At 47.9% G+C, this 19,494-nt stretch overlaps 2 protein-coding genes and 1 long non-coding RNA gene across 5 annotated transcripts in view; 2 read left to right on the plus strand and 1 right to left on the minus strand.

Moving 5' to 3' along the window:
- PTPDC1 (protein tyrosine phosphatase domain containing 1) overlaps positions 1 to 15,935 on the minus strand; it is a 102,232-nt gene extending 86,297 nt beyond the window's left edge. Inside the window, exon 1 of the mRNA XM_087887813.1 lies at positions 14,395 to 15,935. The gene's annotated coding sequence lies outside the window, so the exon portion shown is untranslated. The remainder of the gene's footprint in view (positions 1 to 14,394) is intronic.
- On the plus strand, positions 776 to 11,275 carry BARX1 (BARX homeobox 1). Its single transcript, XM_034437629.3, has 4 exons — positions 776 to 1,369; positions 7,563 to 7,851; positions 8,554 to 8,638; positions 10,514 to 11,275. Exons 1-4 carry the CDS (start codon positions 1,081 to 1,083, stop codon positions 10,676 to 10,678), a joined length of 828 nt encoding a protein of 275 aa, XP_034293520.1. The 5' UTR covers positions 776 to 1,080; the 3' UTR covers positions 10,679 to 11,275.
- LOC117677452 (uncharacterized) overlaps positions 15,168 to 19,494 on the plus strand; it is a 174,906-nt gene continuing 170,579 nt past the window's right edge. For all 3 annotated transcript variants that reach the window (XR_015732657.1, XR_004594790.2, XR_004594791.2), the window contains exon 1: positions 15,168 to 15,365. This is a non-coding gene — a long non-coding RNA (uncharacterized LOC117677452). The remainder of the gene's footprint in view (positions 15,366 to 19,494) is intronic.

The following is a 19,494-nucleotide window of genomic DNA, read 5'->3' on the forward strand; positions in this document are numbered from 1 at the left end:
GGGAAGGTGTGTTGGACATGTTCAGATAGTTACAATATTTGTAAAAGCAATAAAGGCGGGATATAAATATAATTTTTTTAAAAAAATCCTCATATTCTTACATCTCATGACTCACAAACGAAGCTTCCCCTTGATGGTCAGTAATGGTAGGAAAGGAGTAGAAAGGACTAACTTCATCAGGGCGAAAGAGTTGTAGACTATAAAGATAATCTTGTTTGAAAGCGCTCTTTCAAAATCTAAACGCAAAATTCAGATAAATCTGCACCGCATCCTCTTTACTTCAGGGGCACCCGAGTAAAATGCCCCTGTAAATTCGTATACGGGTTCAAAGCGCTGGGGTTGGTTTTAGCATCTGGGACTTTGGGAACCCGAGAGGCAGCCTGTAAAATGACTAAACTAAGCAGGCAGCAGATGCCTTAAAGGGGGTTGGGGGGGGGGGGAGAGAAAGGCAGGATCGCTCCCTTTCATCCCTGGCCTTGGCGGTGAGGACTTGGCCACCCCGCTTCCAGCTCCTCGGGATCCGCCGCTGTATCTCCCCTTCCCTTCCTTTCTCCGAGACTGTGCGGGGTGCTTGGCCCTTAGGCAGGGCAGACCCGGGACTTCCTTCGTAGATGGAGTTGCGAAAGGGGGCGGGCGCGCTTCAGCCGGCCAGCCCAGCTGCCAATCCGCTTGGTTTCGCGCCGGATCAAGAGCGCTTTGCCAGGTACTCCCCGCCCCTCGCCGCACGCCCCCCTCCCTCCCCCCCCCGCGTCGACATCCCAAGCCCCCTGCGCTCCCAGCGGCGTCACTCTTATAATCGGCTGTTGTCCGGAGTGGCGCTGGGGTGGAGAAAGAAGCTGCTCCGCCGAGGCCGCGCCTTCGAGCAAGCCGAGGCTGCGGACTTCCCTGCTTGGCCTTGCGACGAGGGGAAGACCGGCGGCGAGGGCAACAGCAGCAACAGCAGCGGCGGAATCCAGCTGTTGGCAAAGCGGGTCGGTGGAGATCCCCGGAGAGCATTGGCAAAAGGACCAGCAGCTCTCCAAGCAGCGAGGATGGCCCCGGCCTGCCCGAGGCCTCCGAGGGTCCCGGCCGAAGCGCCAGATGAGAGGCTGCTCTGAGTCTGGAGTGGCGGAGCCGAGTTGGCAGAAGGAAGGGAAGGGTCTCCCCACAGGAGCAATGCAGCACCCCTTGGATCTGGGCGCCGCCGCCGCCGCCCACTATTTCCCCGCAGATCCTTTCGTTGACCACCGGTCGCATCGCTATCGGAGCTTTATGATCGAGGAGATCCTGACGGATCACCCGGATGCCAAGAGCGCGGCGCCAGCCGGGGAGCTGCTCAAATTTGGCGTGAAGGCTCTACTGTCGACCCGACCCTACCACAACCCCTTAGGTAGGTCTGTCTTCGCTTGTACGAGGTCTCTCTCTCTTGGTGGACCCGTGTATGTGTGTCCATGGACGGGAGGGGGCAAAGACCAGGTCTTGGAGGGAGGGGCTAAAGCGGAAATCAATCCATAGTCGAGGGTGAGGCTGCTCACAGGCCCTGAGGGAAAGAATATTCGCTCTCCCTCCCTCCTCCCCAGGCGTTCTTCCTCCAGCCTGCCCTGAAATCAGTGATTTGGCTCCCACTGATCTAGAAAGGAAACCTTTCTCCCTCCCTCCCTCCCCCCCCTGTAGCCTGCCTTTGGGGTGTCGCCCCGAGTTTACCAGCTGGAGACGGAAGCTGCCCTCTTTTCAGGAACCCTCCGACTCAACTGGGAGGGTTGGCTGCAGCTGCGATCCTTCAATCACCTGCGAGTTGGGGGCTTGGGAAAACAAGGGGGTCTTTAGTGCCCTGCTGGGACTGAGGACCCGGTAACACCCCGTGCGACTTTTTTAGTTTCGATTGCCTGCCGCCGTGGAACACACAACAAGCACAGAGTAATTCTCTCTAAAAAAAAAAACAAAACCAGTGACAAATACGTTTAGTGGGTTTAAACGAGGACAGCCTCATTTCCTCAGAGCATTCTCTTTTCCACCGAGAGTAATATTTTCCTTCCCATTGATTCAAAGCTTTCATGGAAAATCTCAACTCTTCCCCGGCCTCTCCCTCACCGAGCCTTAAAAATTAGGCTTCGGGCTAGTCCTGTTCGGAATAAGGCAGCTTCGATGGTCCTGCATATAAAATCATTCTAGTCTCTGTCTAGGAACTTTTGGGATAGAGTGACGGGTCCAAGTTGACAGCTTGGTCCAAAGCTTGCAGGGCAAAGGTTCAAGAAACAGCGAAAGCTTCTAGAAGTCCAAGGACCCAACTGGGGAGTGGAAAGCGGCCAGATTGACCTAAATTGCGCCAGACTTCCTTCAGGTACAACTTGAAGGATTGATCTGGACCAGCAGAGGGAAGAGGGTTCCTGCCCCGATGCATTTTTGGAGCAGCGACTGGGATAGGGGAGGGCTGAGGAGGCTTGGGCAGGCGAGTTAACTAATCGCATTTGCACCTTTTGAAAGTCCTGTGAGCTCCTGGACCGGTCTTTTTCAGGGAACACCTCTCTGGCCGCCTCTCTGCTCCGGGTCTCCCCAGACTGCTGCAGAAGAAGGCCCCAGAGGCCTGCCGAGAACTGAAGGAGTCCTCGGAAGGCAGGCCTAACTTTAGGCCAAACTGGGCAATTTCCTCAAGAGAGATCGGTGGGACCGGGTCGAGGCTTGGAGAAAAGAGAGAGAGGGGGGGGAGGGGGGGAGAGAGAGAGAGAGAGAGAGAGAGAAACCAGGGGTCGCTTTTTGGATTTTGCACTCCCTCCAGTACCTCGGATCTCCTTGGTGCCTTGGAAAAAAGCTAAGGTGCCACGGCTGAGGCTCTCAGCTGGGTCTTCTTGCCTGTCAACTCCTTGTCACCTGGACCTCCCCGGTGTCCGAACCGTGAATTGTACCGCGAGGAGAAGCCGGAAAGCACAAGGTGGCCGATCCTTTGGACGGGTAGTTGCGTTGGTCTGAGGTGGGCCTAAGCTGCATCATCAATAATCGGCTTCTTTCCCACCCTCCGTTCAGTTGCGAGAACCACGGCGAGGTTTGATTTCAATGGGTTCTCTCTAAATCTGCAACGCTGAAATCTCCGTGCGACAAAGCCAACCGCAAAGCGAGGGACAAGGGCCGCTCCAGAGCCGGCTGAAATCAACCAGGAACCAGCCTCTTTTCACAGTGTTTAAAAAAAGCGAAATCCAATCCAGGCGATGTCCAAGACTCAATTCTGGGGAGTCGCTTGTTCCCTGGTTTTGGTTTGTTCTAATTGGAGAATGACCCCGAAGCGGCCACGCAACGGCCCCTGCCCCTTCTCTCTCTCGAGGGGGCTGCTCAACAATTGATCGTTTTAGGTTGATGGGGGAAGAGAGAAGAGCGGGCAGTGGAGGAGTTTTCTCCGGATTTTCGGAGAATCATTTTATAAAACCAACGAAGACCTTGACGCCTCTTCAAATAATTCTTGACTACTAATACGTGTAGTATTAGTGTTGTTGTTATATCAGTAATTGGGACAGTGCCAAATCTCCAAAAGGGTGGCTCAGTGACATTATTTGTACAACCCCAAAAGTGAAAGTGACTAATCACTGTAAAGAAGTGATGATGTTCTATTCTTCTCCTTTACTTTTACATTTTGAAAATATCACCTCCAGCGGTGGGATTCAAATAATTTAACAACCGGTTCTCTGCCCTAATGATTTCTTCCAACAACCAGTTCACCAACTGCTCAGAAAGTTAACAACCGGTTCTCCCGAAGTGGTGCGAACTGGCTGAATCCCATCACTGATCATCTCCCTGAAATACACGGGGCCTAATGAGATATCAATAGATGAAGGCGCTTTAGATAAACATTCTTTCTCTGAGAGCATTTCTGGAGGGCCTCTGCAGTCCCGCTTCGGAATAGGCTTTTAGGCAGGACCTCTTTTCGGTTATTATTCCATAGCCTAAACCTTTGCAACAATTCTCAGTCCTGTCTTTATGTCAGAGCCAACGGCACTGGATATTAAGGACAGGCCCCTTGGTTTGCAGAGCAGCTCTGCTTAAGCCCCCCCCCCCCCAAGTTTTGCTGCCAAGAAGAGATTGGATTAATAGCCAGATACAAGGAATGAGACCCTGGGAGGAAGAATTTCTGTAAATTGATTTCACCGATGAAGGTAGAAAAATTCTGGGTCTACGGGGATATTCTCCAGCTCTCTATCGATTAATCAATGGTGAGAATCCAGAGCGGAAATTCCAGAGCAAGACATTAGCAGATTTTGCCACGGGAACAAATCCGGCGGGATCTCCCGCTGCGTTTTACATCCCCCGCCGATAATTTACTGTTGTAAACTTGAGTATCGCCTTTCAGAAGCCTTCAGAGGAAATAAAATGGACGCATTTCCACGAAATGATTTTAAGCTATGCCTGTTCTTTAAGATGTATCACCAAGAAGGCTGAGGTTAGGATTGGAATTCGCCTGGATAAGGAAGGGAATAACTTTTGGAACTAGGATTCAGGAATTAATGTTTCGAAGATGGAGACAGAATACTTTTTCGACTTTCCTTGAGGCTTCTTGACCTTCAAACAGACCTTGAAACAATAAGCACTTCAGAGTTTGCCTCTTAAAAAAAACAGAAAGAAAATAGACATTGATTGGACCTTTCCATGATCTATCTCTATCCCCCCGACTTCCGAAAGATATAAAAGATGCTGAGTTATTGTGGCCTTGCTTTTTGTTACTGTTGGTTCGGCAAGATGCCGAAGCTACCGTGGCTTCTTCCTTCTATGAAGTCTTGTGGGGATTCCTCAAATTTTGTTCAGTTCTGTAGTGTTTGCTTCTGCATAAACGTGCCTGAAAAGACTCTAAGTATTAAGCACTAAGTAATAGGACAAAAGAGATCAGACTGGTTGTGTTCCAAGTTCCAGGGATTCTAATAGGTATGTTTTAAATACACATAAAACTGAACCAAATTAGAGAACTTGAATAGATCCTGCATTATTATTATTATGGCTGTTATGTGTTCCCAACAATGTGAAGTCACAGCTGCCAAATAATTAGCTAGTGTTGGCCTTCATACACATCAAGTCCTTCCCAAGAACCTAGGATGTCATTATCTATCGGCTAGTATATGTGTAGTATATATTTTGCAATTGACTGACGGATGCACTGGTCTACAACCGCAATAAATTGAATTGAACTGAATTGACTGATGGAAATTTTGTCAGTGTGCAGATTTTCTAAGTGTTGCCCAAGATTTTTTTGGTATGGCTCCCAGTGTGCCAATATGGTCAGTTGCTTACTCAGCCAGATGTTTAGACTAGATTTGGCGTTTTTATTCATCTATCAATTCCTTCCCAAGGATTTGGAATATTCTTATTTTATAGTAGAGATTGGTCCAAATTAGGAAACATGGTTTAATGCAATAATATAGATTATATACAATTACAGGTTCTTACAAATTTACTTTTTACATTCTGCTACACCCAAAAACAATCTATTTCTCATTTTACTTAAAGATCACATTACAGCTCTGATTATTTCTAAATTTGCTTATATAATTGAATGGAAAGCTATCCTTAACAAGCAGATGAAAAATTTCAAACTGGAACTATATATAATTGTCATATATTTTTGAAATACGTTTGTGTGATTGTGTTTGCTTTACAGTAGAAGGGTTTATGCTTCAGTTTAAAAGATAAGACTTATATGTTGCCTATATAGCTGTAAAAGAAAATATGTGATTATCCATTTCCACATATTATTATGAAAAAGTAAATTCTGATAAGTACAAATTTAATGTTGTGGGGCCCTTTGTGCTCCCTGAGCTTGGTTGTTTTTCTTGCAGACATTTCATTATCAAACTAGGTAAAACCTAATTTTATTTTTGTCTAATTAAAAAAAAAAAGTGCACTAGTTGCATTTTTTGAAAATTATTTTGCTCCCCTCCTTTTTTTTTTTTTAAGTGCTTGCTTGCTAGCTTTCCAAAAGACTAATCTGTTGCTTCTCGGACCAAAAGACAGACGAAAAAAGAATCCCATGGTTTCTGGGAGCAGCTTAATAAAATAATATCTTTAAAGAAGCCAATATTGACCGCTGTTCTTAATGCCTCGTAGACGCACTTCAAAACCCTAAAACCTCAACAAAAACAGAGTAAATTCCATACTAGGCTCTCCTGACGTCACAGGGGCTTATTTACAACCCTGGAAGGGTATCATTAATTTCCATAATCAATGGAAAATTCACTGTATTGATTTACGATGGAAGGGATCCCTTGAAGTAACCGGCTGCTGATTCCCTTGGAAAGGCCTCCATCTAAGAGGCCTGGATCGCAGCTTTAGACCTTCGAAATTTGCGGTCAAACAGCATCCGTAGGGTTGCACTGTCCTTACCACCCCTGTTCCAGAAAAAGCGCTTCCGATCCCCGAAGAGCTCGCAAGGGGGCTCCGTTCGCCTTCAACCCGGAGCCCTTCGGTATAACCCCCAAACCTCATCAGTGCTGCTTTGCCCGCACCTCTGGGTCCCTGCGACTTTGGTTACCGACAGAATAGGCGCAGGGATTTGCCATGAACACGTTTTTTGCAACCAACCACGATTCCTCAGAAAGAAACCCTGTTCTTAACCAATAGAGCCGAGTCCTTTTTAGAAGGTGGCGCTTACAGTTTCGGAGCAAGACCTCCCCACCACAGGCACCCCCGACCTGATATCAGCCTTCCTCAGTAGGAAGGATTAAATATGCCAGCACCCTGAGACTTGTAGAGATTGGGGTAACGGGAAAAGACACCCCGGGATAAGAAGGCACCAGATTGCGCCAAGAAAGGCACCTCAGGGTTGGACGGTCCTGAACTTCTTTCCTACAGGGTGGCCCTTAAACTTGAAAAAAAATAAAACAGGAAAAAAGAATGTGCCTGCGTGCCACCGGGTGTGAAATGCCTGTCCTTAAACTTCTGGACCAATCTTTTTTGGACCAATCAGATGCTTGTGGGGTCAAAGAGGAAGCTACCCACCGGGCAGTCGTGCTGAAATTGGATAGGAGCCCTTTTTACCCGGTTAGAGGTTACTATTGTAGTAGTCAATCAAACCTCAAACCAAGCTTAACTGAAAAAAACCCATCTGCCCCAACCGGCGCCCTCCAGATGTACTGGGCTGCTGCCATAGTCCATCTTGTCCAGAAGGTGCCGTCCTGTAGAAGGAAGGCTGTGGCCCTCCCGCCCCCCCCACCTCAGCTTGTTTCTAAGGTGCCGCCAGACCCCCCCTCCCCTGGGTGAATGCAGGGGACTGAGAATGGGGGTCTGCCCCAGAGAACACAGCTTGATTTGTTTTCTCGCCGGTCTTGGCTACCTTTCTGGGAACCCCATCGAGAAACTGGAGGCGGGTAAAGGGAGCGTCAGGATCGCAGCTATCTTGTGGTTGAGAATAGTCAGCCGTTCCCGAAGTGAAGCAGGGCAGAGGCTACATTTCCCCCCCCACCTCCTCACAAGTTTTATTTGCCTTCCACATTCACATCCCCCCCCATACCCGCTGTGGGGATGGGGCTGTGATGAGAATTCCTCTATTTTTACTCAGCGTCTGTCCGGTGTGTCACCCTCTCTGTCTCTCTGCTTTTCTCTTTCCCCAGCGGTGCTGAAGGCGGAGCAGGCGGCAGTCTTCAAGTTCCCGCTGGCGCCGCTGGGCTGCTCCGGTCTGAGTTCGGCGTTACTGGCTGCTGGCTCCAGTCTCCAAGGCGGTTCCGGGTCCCCGCACCTGCCGCTGGAGCTGCACCTCCGCGGGAAGCTGGAGCCGGGAACCCCCGAGGGGGGCGGTAAAGCCAAGAAAGGCCGTCGGAGCCGCACGGTTTTCACCGAACTGCAGCTGATGGGTCTGGAGAAGCGCTTCGAAAAGCAGAAGTATCTCTCCACGCCCGACAGGTGGGCATCCCCCGGAGGTCAGAGTCCCGCGGGGGGGGGGGCGGCGGGAGGAGAGGAATGGAGGGAGGGTTTACTATGGGGGTGTGCGAGCTCGCAGGAGAGAGAGAGGGATGACCAGAGAGGTTACGTCGAGGAGAGATTTCCTTCAGATCTGCAAGAGGAGGATCTGGGAAGGGGGGAGGGGGACGCGACCTATCTGCCTGCCGGTGATCTAGTAGCGGAAAGTGTGTGTGTGTCCGCACTTCCAACAAGTGGAAACCGGGGTCTTCTCCCGCATGAAGGTGGGTGGGGTGGAGACCGGTGGAGGACAAGAGGATTAGCGTTTCTCAAAGGGGTGAACAAAAAGGACTGTCTGTCTGCCTCTGTGCCCCCCCCACCCCCATCTCTCTCGCTCACACACACACACACACACACACACACACACGTGTGATCTTAAGCTGGACCAGACAAGCACTCCCTGAGCAGGAAGCGTGGCCGGGAGTTGCTTGTCCAACGGCAACCTATGCTCCACTGTTCTGGATCGTGCCTTTCCTGGAAGCCAGCCGGCCTCTCAGGGCTGCTCCCGGCGTTTCTTTTCGGGCTCTTGGCGGGAAGGAGAGCCCAGTGCTCTGCCTTCAGTGCGCCAGACACTTAACAGGGGACCGTGTGGGGGAGGCAAGCAAGAGCGGCCCAACAATCAATGCACGTTTCTCCTCCCTGTAGGATAGATCTGGCGGAATCCCTGGGCCTGAGTCAATTGCAGGTGAAAACCTGGTACCAAAATAGAAGAATGAAGTGGAAGAAAATAGTAAGTGTGCTGTTTTGATGACTATGAACTTTTCACCCAGCCCTTATTTGTCAAACTGAGGAAGCCTGTCTTCCTATCAAAGGGATGTTGGGGGGGGGGGAATAAACCTAGGGCTTCAATCCTTCCTCAGGGATCCCTTCCTTTAGGGCACAAGTCCCATTAGTCCCAATCAATATGGACATTTTACATTGGAAAAGCAAGCTGACTGCACGAGGTGAAATTCTTCTGGGAATACAACACAGAGGCAGGATTTCTTCTCCCTTGCTGGGCCCAGGCCTCCAGCGTTAGCCTATGGAAGCTGTGCCACTACAGCAGTTAAGATTTCTGCGGAGTCCATAAGTAGCCCCACCGATCTTCCCAAAGGTGCTTTTCAAAAGACAAACGGACTTCCTTGGTTTTGTTTTGTTTAGTTCGGTTACTAAAGTTCAGAATTGAGAAAGCTTCTTGGATGAGAAGCGAAACATTTTCAAGGTAAAAAGAAAGTCCAGCTGCCGTTTGAAAAGCACCTTTGGGACAACCAAGACCTGAATCCCCATAGACATTTAGCCAACCGATCAGGCATGGCTGGGACCATTTTTCCCATCTCAAGGGCTTGTCGCATACCACAGGAAAGCCTGCTTGTAGTCCCTCATAAAAAATAGGGACGAAGCCTTTCGATAAAGTGGGTACCAACTGGTTTTATGAGCCCTCACGCCACCCCCCGCCGTTAAGGCACAAGCCACGACGTCCTCAAATCGCAAGACATGGGGGGCCCAGGCGGAGATTTAGGAAACCCACGCGGTTATTCTGACTTGGAATCTTCAGCTAGATAGAAGAGATTAAGTTCAATGGGGCCTTCTTTTTGCCTTCAAGGCGCACGTGACTCCCAGATGGCCCCTCTTAGGAATCTCTCCCCTCTAGTTGAAGACTCCAAGCCAGAATTTGAGTTCCATTGGGTTTTTCATTAGGCCAAAGTGTGCACAAAGGACGTTGCAATTTATCCAACATTGCCTGACCAAACAATTAAGGCCACGACTCTCATCCCAGCTCTTTCTGCTTTAGCTGAGGACGATAAGAGTTGTGGGCCCAACGTTGTTGTTGTTGTTGTTGGGCAGCGGTTGGGGAAAAATTCACTTCCCCTAGTTGCAGACCATCTAACTAAGGAGTTAGATGGCCTGCAGCTTACCCGGCTGCGTTCCCTGGTTTGAAAGGCAACGTCTGTACTGCGGGGGGGGGGGAGTGTGTTTGTGTGTAGCCTGCTTCCCTCAAAGTTCTGCGCAACATTTAAAGAGCAGAAGCTGATTTTCCAAGCAATACCCTGGAGGAGGAAAGGCTGCCACCTTCCTTAACCAGCAGGTCCTGAACCTTGAATACGGCGTAACCTATGCTGTCATCGTTTAAAATTAATCACTCGTGGCCCATTTGCCACAGATGAAACGATTGCTTATTTACCCCCCGTTTCTAATCACATCCACGTGGAAGTGAATTTGCAGCGAGAAACGGCGCCTTTGATTTTCCACCCGCCTGAAATGCGAGGGGTGGGGGGTGGGGAGGAAGGAGTCGAACAAAAGAGGCTTTTCTCCACCTCGAGGTGTATTGCTGAGTAGAGGTTGGTCAGTTGGGTATTTGCCTTGCAAGCTCGTGTTCAGTACGTAGTAACTTTCTCTGCAAAGGCAGGAATAGGGATCCGGAGGCTGACCGGCCTGCTGTGCAGCGCTAAGCAGCAATAATATCTTTTCATTGGGCGTGAGGGTGACTTTCCGTTTGCCAGCTACCTGCCCCCCCCCGCCCTTCGGCAAGCAAACATCACTCCCCAGCGTTAACTATTGTTGTGTTTTGATTTGGCCTAAGTCAGACCCTTTGTAACCTTCAAGTGTGGGATGTTTTTTTTAACAGGTTTTGCAAGGCGGAGGCCTCGAGTCTCCTACCAAGCCCAAAGGTCGCCCGAAAAAAAACTCCATCCCCAGCAGCGAGCAACTGACCGAACAAGAGCGAGCCCGGGAAGCCGAGAAGCAGCACGCGGAAAACCTCGACTCTCCCTGCCAAGTCATCCAGGAGTAATAAGGGAGCGCCGCATGCCCGCGGACTAAAGGTCTGGCGCTCGGATTGCGGATGCTGGACTGCAGGCGCCCGAACCTCCCCCGGCTTGGCCAGCGGAAAGGTGCCTGGGACCTGCGGCCGTCAAGACTGAACCTCAGCCTCACGCGCCTTACTGAGCGACGAGGCCTCGCCGGCTTGCAATGCCATCCCGGGGGTCGCCTGCCTTGAGCGTAGACAGCAGGGGGCCACTAAAGCCCTCGGTTGCAGGGGTCTTGCAACAGCTTTCGCCGCCGTTTAAGAAAGTCACCACGCGGAGGAAGGAGACGAGGACGATCCGGGGGTGGAGGTGAGGGTGGACTCCGATTCCCAGTTGATTCCGTTGTAGGATTTCCTAGGCGTCCCAGCCCTTCCGCCCTCTCCCTGCGTGCGCCTAAGGAAGAGCCGCTCCCTCTGAAGGGGCTCGGGGATTCGACCGTGGCCGTTCCTGCGCTGGTTTAAGAGAGGGGAGGGGTCGGGGAGCGTCTCCGAACTTATTCGGCAAACTCATTTTGCAACCAGTTTGTATTAACGTGAAGATATTGATTTTTATTTCAATAAAGTATTTTATGAACGACGGGGCTCAGGCGCGTTCTGCGTTCGTTTCCTGGGATCAGGCAAAATGCCGCCCTTGACTCCGCAGGCCTCCTCAAGAGGGGGGTTTCTCCGAGGTAAGCCTACAAGAAGTTCGCATTGTGAAACCAGCCCGGTCGCAAAACGAGAATCGAGAGGCATGCCGAGCAGTTGCGAAAGGAAATTTGGCTTAAAGAAGGCGCCCGGCCCAAAGTTCTGATCCGGTGTCCTTATTTATTCTCTGCTTAAAGAAGCTGCTTAAGATAAACGTTGCTTGCGCTACTCAGAATTGATTCAGAGCTGGGCCTGGTTAGAATCTGAACGGGAGGCGTCCAGGAAATTCTAGGGCTTTAAACTAGACCAGAGGTTTTTTTTAAAAAAAATATGGAAAACGAGAGAGGGAGGGAGGGGGAGAGAGAGAGAGAGAGAAAGAAAAAGAGGAAGAGAGAGACTGCTTTTGCCTCCTTGCCAAGAAAAGCACAGGGACTGCCCAGGAGGACCAGGGAAGCGTGCTCCACTTATAGGACACTTGGCTTTTCTCATTAAACCCACGGAGCTGCAATTCAGCAAAACGTACCACTGAAACAACCACGGAGCAGGATCCAAGCAGCCTTCACCCAGTGTATCTCTGTTACCCCTCCTCCTCCCATGCGCCTTAAAGTTCTGTCCTGAAAATCAATGACATCTCATCAGTTTGGGAGCCCATCTTTCCCTTCTGCTTCTTGAGCGGAGCAACTAAATCTCGTGAGAGCTCAGTACCCCAAAATGCCACTAAACAGCAGTATAAGCTAATAGCGCCCACTGTTTTAAGAAGGGACCACTTCTGGATTCGCTGAGAAACAAGTCTGATAAGAGTTCAAGAACCTGTTCTTAAATAAATGTGTTTGGGGTAATATTCATCACCAGAACTCTCTCTTTTCCTGGAACGAAAGAGATTGACTTCCGATTAAAGAACCCCCAAGGCCATCAGACTGAAATCAGTAAAGCAAAGCAGCTCGAGAATAAAAATAGTCAGTTTTCCGAAAAAGGTTTGCTTTGAGCGTTTCGAAACTTCCCGCATAAAGACAAAGCAGAATCTTCTTGGTGCTCACATTTGAAGGGGACTTGGTTAAAATCAGTCTCCATGCTTTGCTATCAAGTTCTGCAGAGCACACCATGGCCAAGGGTCAGAGTTCATAGACGACAGAAAGCCATTTAGCCCTAGTCTACTCTATTGGATAAAGTTAGTTGAATGTAAACAAGAGGTTTAACTAACGATAGCAGAATCCGTTCACTAGCAACCCATCTAAAATTTATGAATCCGTTCACTAGCAACCCATTTAAAACTTTAGCAGGGCCGTTCGGACTGTATATCCAGATGGGTGATTCTAAGTAGGCAGCAACTGGGTATTTTTTATTTAACAAATGGGTGGGGCTTGGATAGTTTCCGTTTCTTCTTTTCAGCTCCTAGGAGCAGAGTTAAGACACTCGTGCCCTCAAGCCATCTTATTACCTAGTCCTGCAGAGCCTAATTTGAAGCCTGCAGGAATCCTATTTCCCATTTTAAGGCAGCCTGGATGGCTTTCAACATTCTCTCTCCTTTTGGATTCTTTGTGGTTTGGTCTAATGCTAAGTTTTGGGAGAGACTGGAGCCCGCGCATCCTTTTGTGACCCCCAATGGGCCCAGAGGAGGGATCACCCTGAGCCTTACTTCCAACAAACCTACCCCCACCTTAAAAAAAAACAAAACACCTCTCACTGGGCAAAACCGAGAAAGGCACGGAGTGTCTTTTGGGAACTAGGCAATCCTAACCGATAAAACAAACACAAAAGCAGCTAAGCTGAAACCTTGCATTTTCCTGGAGTAAGTATAATTGCGGTGGGACCAGGCTTACTTCTTTCGTGAATATAGGATTCTTTCATCCTATAGAAAGTGGGGGCTCTTATTTCCAACTATTCTGTAGTGTCCAAGATAAACCAGAGATCAGCGGATTTATCGCGATATAAAACTGAAGATATTTTCTGCTAAAATGGGCGAAAGTTCTCAGTTCTAATTAAGCCCTCAGGAAGACTTTAAATGTTGTACTTTGGCAGAAAGCTCCCCCACCATAGCAAACGGGATTTCCTCCCAATAAGGCATCAGAGAATAGCGCCCCTTCGAGGTTCTCGAGACTCCAAAATAAGACGTCGACCTCTTCTTGCCTTTGAGCCTTGAAGGGAAGAAGGTCGGCCATAGTATCTTTCGCGGAGGGGCTGCATTTTGTTTCTGCTTCTAACTTCCTTAATGAGGTATGGCTCGTCCCTGGTTGTGTTTCTCAGCTGTAGCTCCCCAGTCCGCTAATCCTAACTCGACATTACGCTGCTGGGAGAATAGAGAGAGACAAAAACCTCACGATTTCTCTCCCTCTCTTTTGCAGACGTTCAAAATGCCTCCCTATCGCCCACCTTGTATTATTCTTGTTGTTATTACTCCAGACTTCTCTAGTCTGGTGTGCTGGACTTCAATACTGACAACTGGGAGTTTGGGGGGTTGAAATCTAGCATATTCGGAGGTGCGTTGTTAGTCATTCTCATTCCGACTCGAATTTAATTTTAATTAATTTTTATTCTGCCTTTATTTTATTTTTTTTATAAATAACTCAAGGCAAAAACCATACCTAATACTTCCTCCTATTTCCCCCACAACAATACCTCTGTGAGTGGGGTGGGCTGTGAAAGAGTGGCCCCAAATCACTCAGGCTGCTCTCATGCCTAAAAAGGGACTAGAACTGGTTTCTAGCCTGCTGCTTGACCAAGGTTAGATCAAACCGGCGATGATATATATGGCTTGACAAATGAGATGTGACGAGGCCAGTAGCAACTGGACCTTCTTTTGACTTATTCCCACAGGACAGATACCTGAAGTTTGAGACTGGCACAAATTCCCCCCCTCTGGGATTCCCCCATTGAAATCTGTGGGTTTAAGAAAAATCTTTGGCTGTGGGTAATCTATGTGACAGGTGGTCTCACAATTCCACTCCCACCCCCAATAATCTTTCCAACAGCAGCCCAGGAGCTTTTGGGGGACGCTAGCAAAGCTTTCCGGAGAAAGCTCTGTCTTCCAATACCTAAAGCCAGTTTGCATATTGAAAGAAGATGGAGCAGCCTACCTTGAAAGCAAAGATGATTTATCGGAACCAGCGGGGAAGTGAACATGTGAAATGGGCCGCAGTTCCTAGCGCTGTCCTTGGAAATGGACTCGAAGGCCTGCGGAAATCAGCTCTTAGCCTGGGACTGCCCGGGTTATTGTTTGGATTTGCGCCTTAATCTTAAACACGGAGGCTTATTATTTATTCGGGGGCATATCCCACCTTCATTTCACGGTGCTCTCATTTATGTATCCATAAGCTTTACTGACCATCCCGATCCCAAATGTTCTTTCCACAATTTGATTCAGACAGGAGCCTTTCAAAGCAGGTTGGCTGAGAAAGAGGTCGCCCAGATCTGGCGAGGGCGGAGGGCGGGTGGGATAAATCCGTAACCAGAGGGCAGCAGCAAAGGGGAGAGAGAAAACATGCCCTTGGCTGCCATCTAGAGATCATCCAGATTTTTGCAGCCCTACTCAATGTAACCTTTCCCATCGGTGGAGAAGTTAGGATTTCAGGGCTCAGTCTGAACGCGGGAGAAAAGAATGGAAACAAGCGGGGCGGGTTCGAACAGCCCTCTTAAGCAGGCAGCCAGTTCTCAGCTGTCTATTCTTCTAAGTAAGTCTTCAGAAAACTAACAGGAGATGATGCTGGGTGAACCCAGCGACCGTCTAGCCTGGAGCCTTTTTAAAAAAACAGTAATTTGCTTCGCGATCCATCCAGACACTTATTTGTCCCTGGCCCCGAGAGGACTTGAACGTCTCGATACTAAGCGGCGGCCTCCGAGGAAGCGCACTTGGGAACCCGCAACGAAGCGGAGAAGGCCTGGAGTGTGGGATCTCCTCTTCCTCTTTTAGTTTTCGGAGGACCCGCTCAGACTTCGTGGCCAAGGACTCTCAATCCGCTCCAGGTGGTTTTCCTCGTTAAAGTTGCTGTCCTGACCTCGGCTTTTCTCCAAGTATGGACAGAGGAAGCCGCTGAACTTGCAGAAGGAGGTACGCCCTGCCGGCCGAATCGGCGATCTGAAAGTGTACCACACTCTTCCGCAGCAGCAGTCGCTGCCTTGCTTGCCTTAAGGGCTGGGAAAAGCCTGCCTTGTCTCCTATCAGCCTCAAGGGCCAGGGCCTAAGACTAAGCCCCGGGAGGCCGCCCAGAGGCCCTTGGTACTTGTCGCTAAAATAGGATTGGCGCAAACAAAATGGCGGGCCGAGCGCGCCTGTTTTGTCCTGCCAGAAGCCCCGCCGTTTAAGATTCACTTTTTCTCAGCCACGTTGGAGGCACCTTCTTTAATCCAGGAAACGGGTTTTTGTCACATCTGGCTTGTCCCCTTTTGGTTATTGAAATCTTTATTTTGATTTCCTTTTACTACATTTAAAACGCTTAAGGCAGTGGTGGGATTCAAATTTTTTTGCTAACGGTTCTGTGGGTGTGGCTTGGTGGGCGTGGCATGGCCTGGTGGGCGTGGCAGGGGAAGGATACTGTAAAATCTCCATTCCCTCCCGACTCCAGGGGAAGGTTACTGCAAAATCCCCATTTCCTCCCAATCAGCTGGGACTCGGGAGGCAGAGACTAGATGGGGGCGGGGCCAGTCAGAATTTTTACTACCGGTTCTCCGAACTACTAAAAATTTCTGCTACCGGTTCTCCAGAACTGGTCAGAACCTGCTGAAACCCACCTCTGGCTTAAAGGCACTTTATTATTAACAGAGCCATTTGCTGGGTGAGAACAGACCAGCAGTTCCCGCTTTGGGGAAACTGGGTCATTAAAGCACCAGGGAAGTAAAGCGGAATCCTGCTTTCCACAGAAATGACAGGGTGACACTTGATTCATGGCACTTGGAAAGGGCAAATTGATATAAAGGTGATGCCAATGGTACTAAGGGGATTTCTGAACAAAATGTGCCTTCGGAGTTAAACCTTTTGCAAGAGGCTTGATGGAGGGTGGGGTCGAACAGTTCAAAACAGAAAAGTTAGTTTAACGCGATTATGGAACATGTAATGTGTAATTAATACAGTATAGGACATAATACCATATATTTTTATTGAAAGCAACTGAAGCACTTTCCAATAATAAGTTTTTGTGGATCTTCAAAATTAAACAGTGGAGTGGGGGTGGGAGGGGAGGATGACAGGAGAAAAATTGCTGAAAAGAATAAGTTAACCTCACAATATTCAGATAGAGATAGAAAATAAGTTTTGAAATTGATTTGTGCCCCAAATAGTCATAAGGCAAACCAAGGCAATTATTTATTTAATCTGCTGTAATTTGATCTGAAATTTCCTGACCTTTGTAGGGCAAAAAGGAGAAATAAAATGTGATTGATATTGTATGAGCAAACCAGAAGTGCACACCAAGCTGCAACTTCAGTTTTGCCCAGTAACTTCTGCAAATTCAGTCAATGTGCATTTTTTCCCCCTTCTGAAGCGCTGTTCAGTTGTGCTTCTGCTCAGTTATGTCTGATACTCGAGACTACTTGGAGAAGTCCCTGAAATCTTTTTTGGCAAGGATTTTCAGAAGTGGTTTGTCATTGCCTCCTTCCTGGGCTGAGAGAGAGAGACTGGCCCAAGTGCCCAAGGTGGATTTAGAAGTCACAGTCTCTAGGTTTCTAGCCTGATGCCTTAACCATTACATCAAATTGGCTCTTGTTATTTGATTGGACTAACTGAATTAATCCTGATTCAGTTAAACAAGAGCAATCTTCTATAAGTTTCTTTTTGGTGGAAACCAAACAGGCAGCAATTACCAAGAGTTCCGAATGCCTCTTGTTTCCACTTTAATTGTTGTTACTATTGTTAACTGTCAAGTGAATCTTGACTCCCACTGCCTATTTATTTATTTATTTATTTATTTATTTATTTATTATTCAAACTTCTATACCGCCCTTCTCCTTTCGGACTCAGGGCGGTGAACAGCCAAAATAAAAACATTTATACATAACATTACAATTAAAAATAGATTTAAAATAATTAAATAAATTTGGCCCGTAATTTAAAACTTGTCAATTTAAAATCCGTATCAAAATTTTAAAACCAACCCTAAAATGAAGACAGACTGGCTAACTGAAAAAAGTAAGTTTTTAGGGCCCGACGAAAAGTCCGGAGGTCGGAGATCACTTGTATCTCTGGGGGTAGATTGTTCCATAGGGTAGGTGCCACCACAGAGAAGGCTCTCCTCCTGGGGGTCGCCAGCCGGCATTGTCTGGCCGACGGCACCCTGAGGAGGCCCTCTCTGTGGGAGCGAACCGGCTGGTGGGAGGCTATTGGTGGCAGAAGGCGGTCCCGTAAGTACCCCGGCCCTAAGCCACGGAGCGCTTTAAAGGTGATCACCAACACCTTGAAGCGCACCCGGAAGTCCACTGGAAGCCAATGCAGCTCGCGCAGGAGAGGAGTCACATGGGAGTGCCCCGTCGCTCCCATAATCCCCCGTGCGGCCGCATTCTGCACCAGTTGGAGCCTCCGGGCATCCCTGGAGTTTTCAAGTTTTCTTGGGAACATTTTCAAAAGTGGTTTCTCTTGCCTCCTTACCTAGGTTTGAGGGAACCCAGCTGGCATTTGTGCTTGGGTACATGTCTCCTCACTCCTAGCTTTGTACCTTTTATCATTATACCAAACTGGGACCTAACAGGGTTGGAAACAGTATTTGGCATCCCCCAGAACAAGTTGGTAGGGTCTTGGATGGGTGAATAACCATTATGGCAACATAGTAGATTGATCAGAATCTTTCATCAACTTTTGATGAAAGTTCCAGGTACAAAGTAGCCTTATGCAAAGGCAGCATATAACAAGAGAGAGCTTTTGGTTTCACAAAACTGTATCCAGCTGAGAATAATTTCTCTGTGACTTGATGTCTAAATTCTAATTTCTAAATTCTATTTAGTAAGCTATTATTTTTTGTTTCCAAAAAAGTTGTCAGTTGGGTAAATCCTATGTACAAAACAAGACTTATATTAGAATTGTCTTACCACAATAAATATATTAAAGATGAATAACTTCCACTCTTCCTCCCACCTGTATTAACTAATTTTGATCTTTATAAAGACTTTATGAAAGTTGCTGGTGTTTCTGCTGAGGGCAGAATAAGAATTTTCCCATTAATTTGGAGAAAAGTCGTCTTAAGCAATTTGAAGTTGCATACTTAGCACAATCATTTTCTAATCTGCTTATCATACTCCGGACAAAAATATTTACTGTATAGAGTGTGTTTTAGCATGAATTCAGTCTGTGGTTTGGTTCATTAGACATGGTTATCTGAATCATGGCTTATTGAATAAATTCAATTTTTTTGGATTATCAAAACAAAAATAAACTGACCAGACTGACTGCATTGGTGCAACACATTAAGCTACAGCATGGTTTGATAAGGTAAAGGTAAAGGTTCCCCTTGCACATATGTGCTAGTCGTTCCCGACTCTAGGGGGCAATGCTCATCTCTAGTTCAAAGCCGAAGAAGTGCTGTATAAAGACGTCTCCGTGGTCATGTGGCCAGCATGACTAAATGCCAAAGGCGCATGGAACGCTGTTACCTTCCCACCAAAGATGGTCCCTATTTTTTTATTTGCATTTTTTTATGTGCTTTCGAACTGCTAGGTTGGCAGAAGCTGGGACAAGTAACGGGAGCTCACCCCGTTACGCAGAACTAAGGGTTTGAACTGCTGAACTGCCGACCTTTCAATCGACAAGCTCAGTGTCTTAGCCACTGAGCCACTGTGTCCCTTATGGTTTGAAAGGTGCTGTTAAATTCTTATAAAAGTTCATTGTGGGGAACATTTTTTTCCTTTTACATACTAGCTTCCTGTACATCTCTTCTTGAAGGAGCATATTTCTCTTATTTATTTGAGTCTGGTTCATCTCAAAAATTGAAAAGATACCCTCCTTTTCTCATCTGGAATTCAGATATTTTTTGGGAACAATTTGGGTATGCCCCATACATTAAACCACAAACTAAAGAAGTGTGATTTCACAGAATGTGTTGCATAAGATTATTTTGGCTAGTTTAAGAATGAAGATGTTGTGCAAACCAAAAAAAGTGGACTGAGTAAATCAGGAATATATTAGTCCCAGTCCAACTTGATATCTCACAAATGAAGCCAATACAGTATATGCGTCTTTAGGCCAGGCATGCCAA

Source organism: Pantherophis guttatus, chromosome 2 (assembly GCF_059756535.1).
Source record: "Pantherophis guttatus breed Tessera chromosome 2, ASM5975653v1, whole genome shotgun sequence".
NCBI classification, from domain to species: domain Eukaryota; kingdom Metazoa; phylum Chordata; class Lepidosauria; order Squamata; family Colubridae; genus Pantherophis; species Pantherophis guttatus.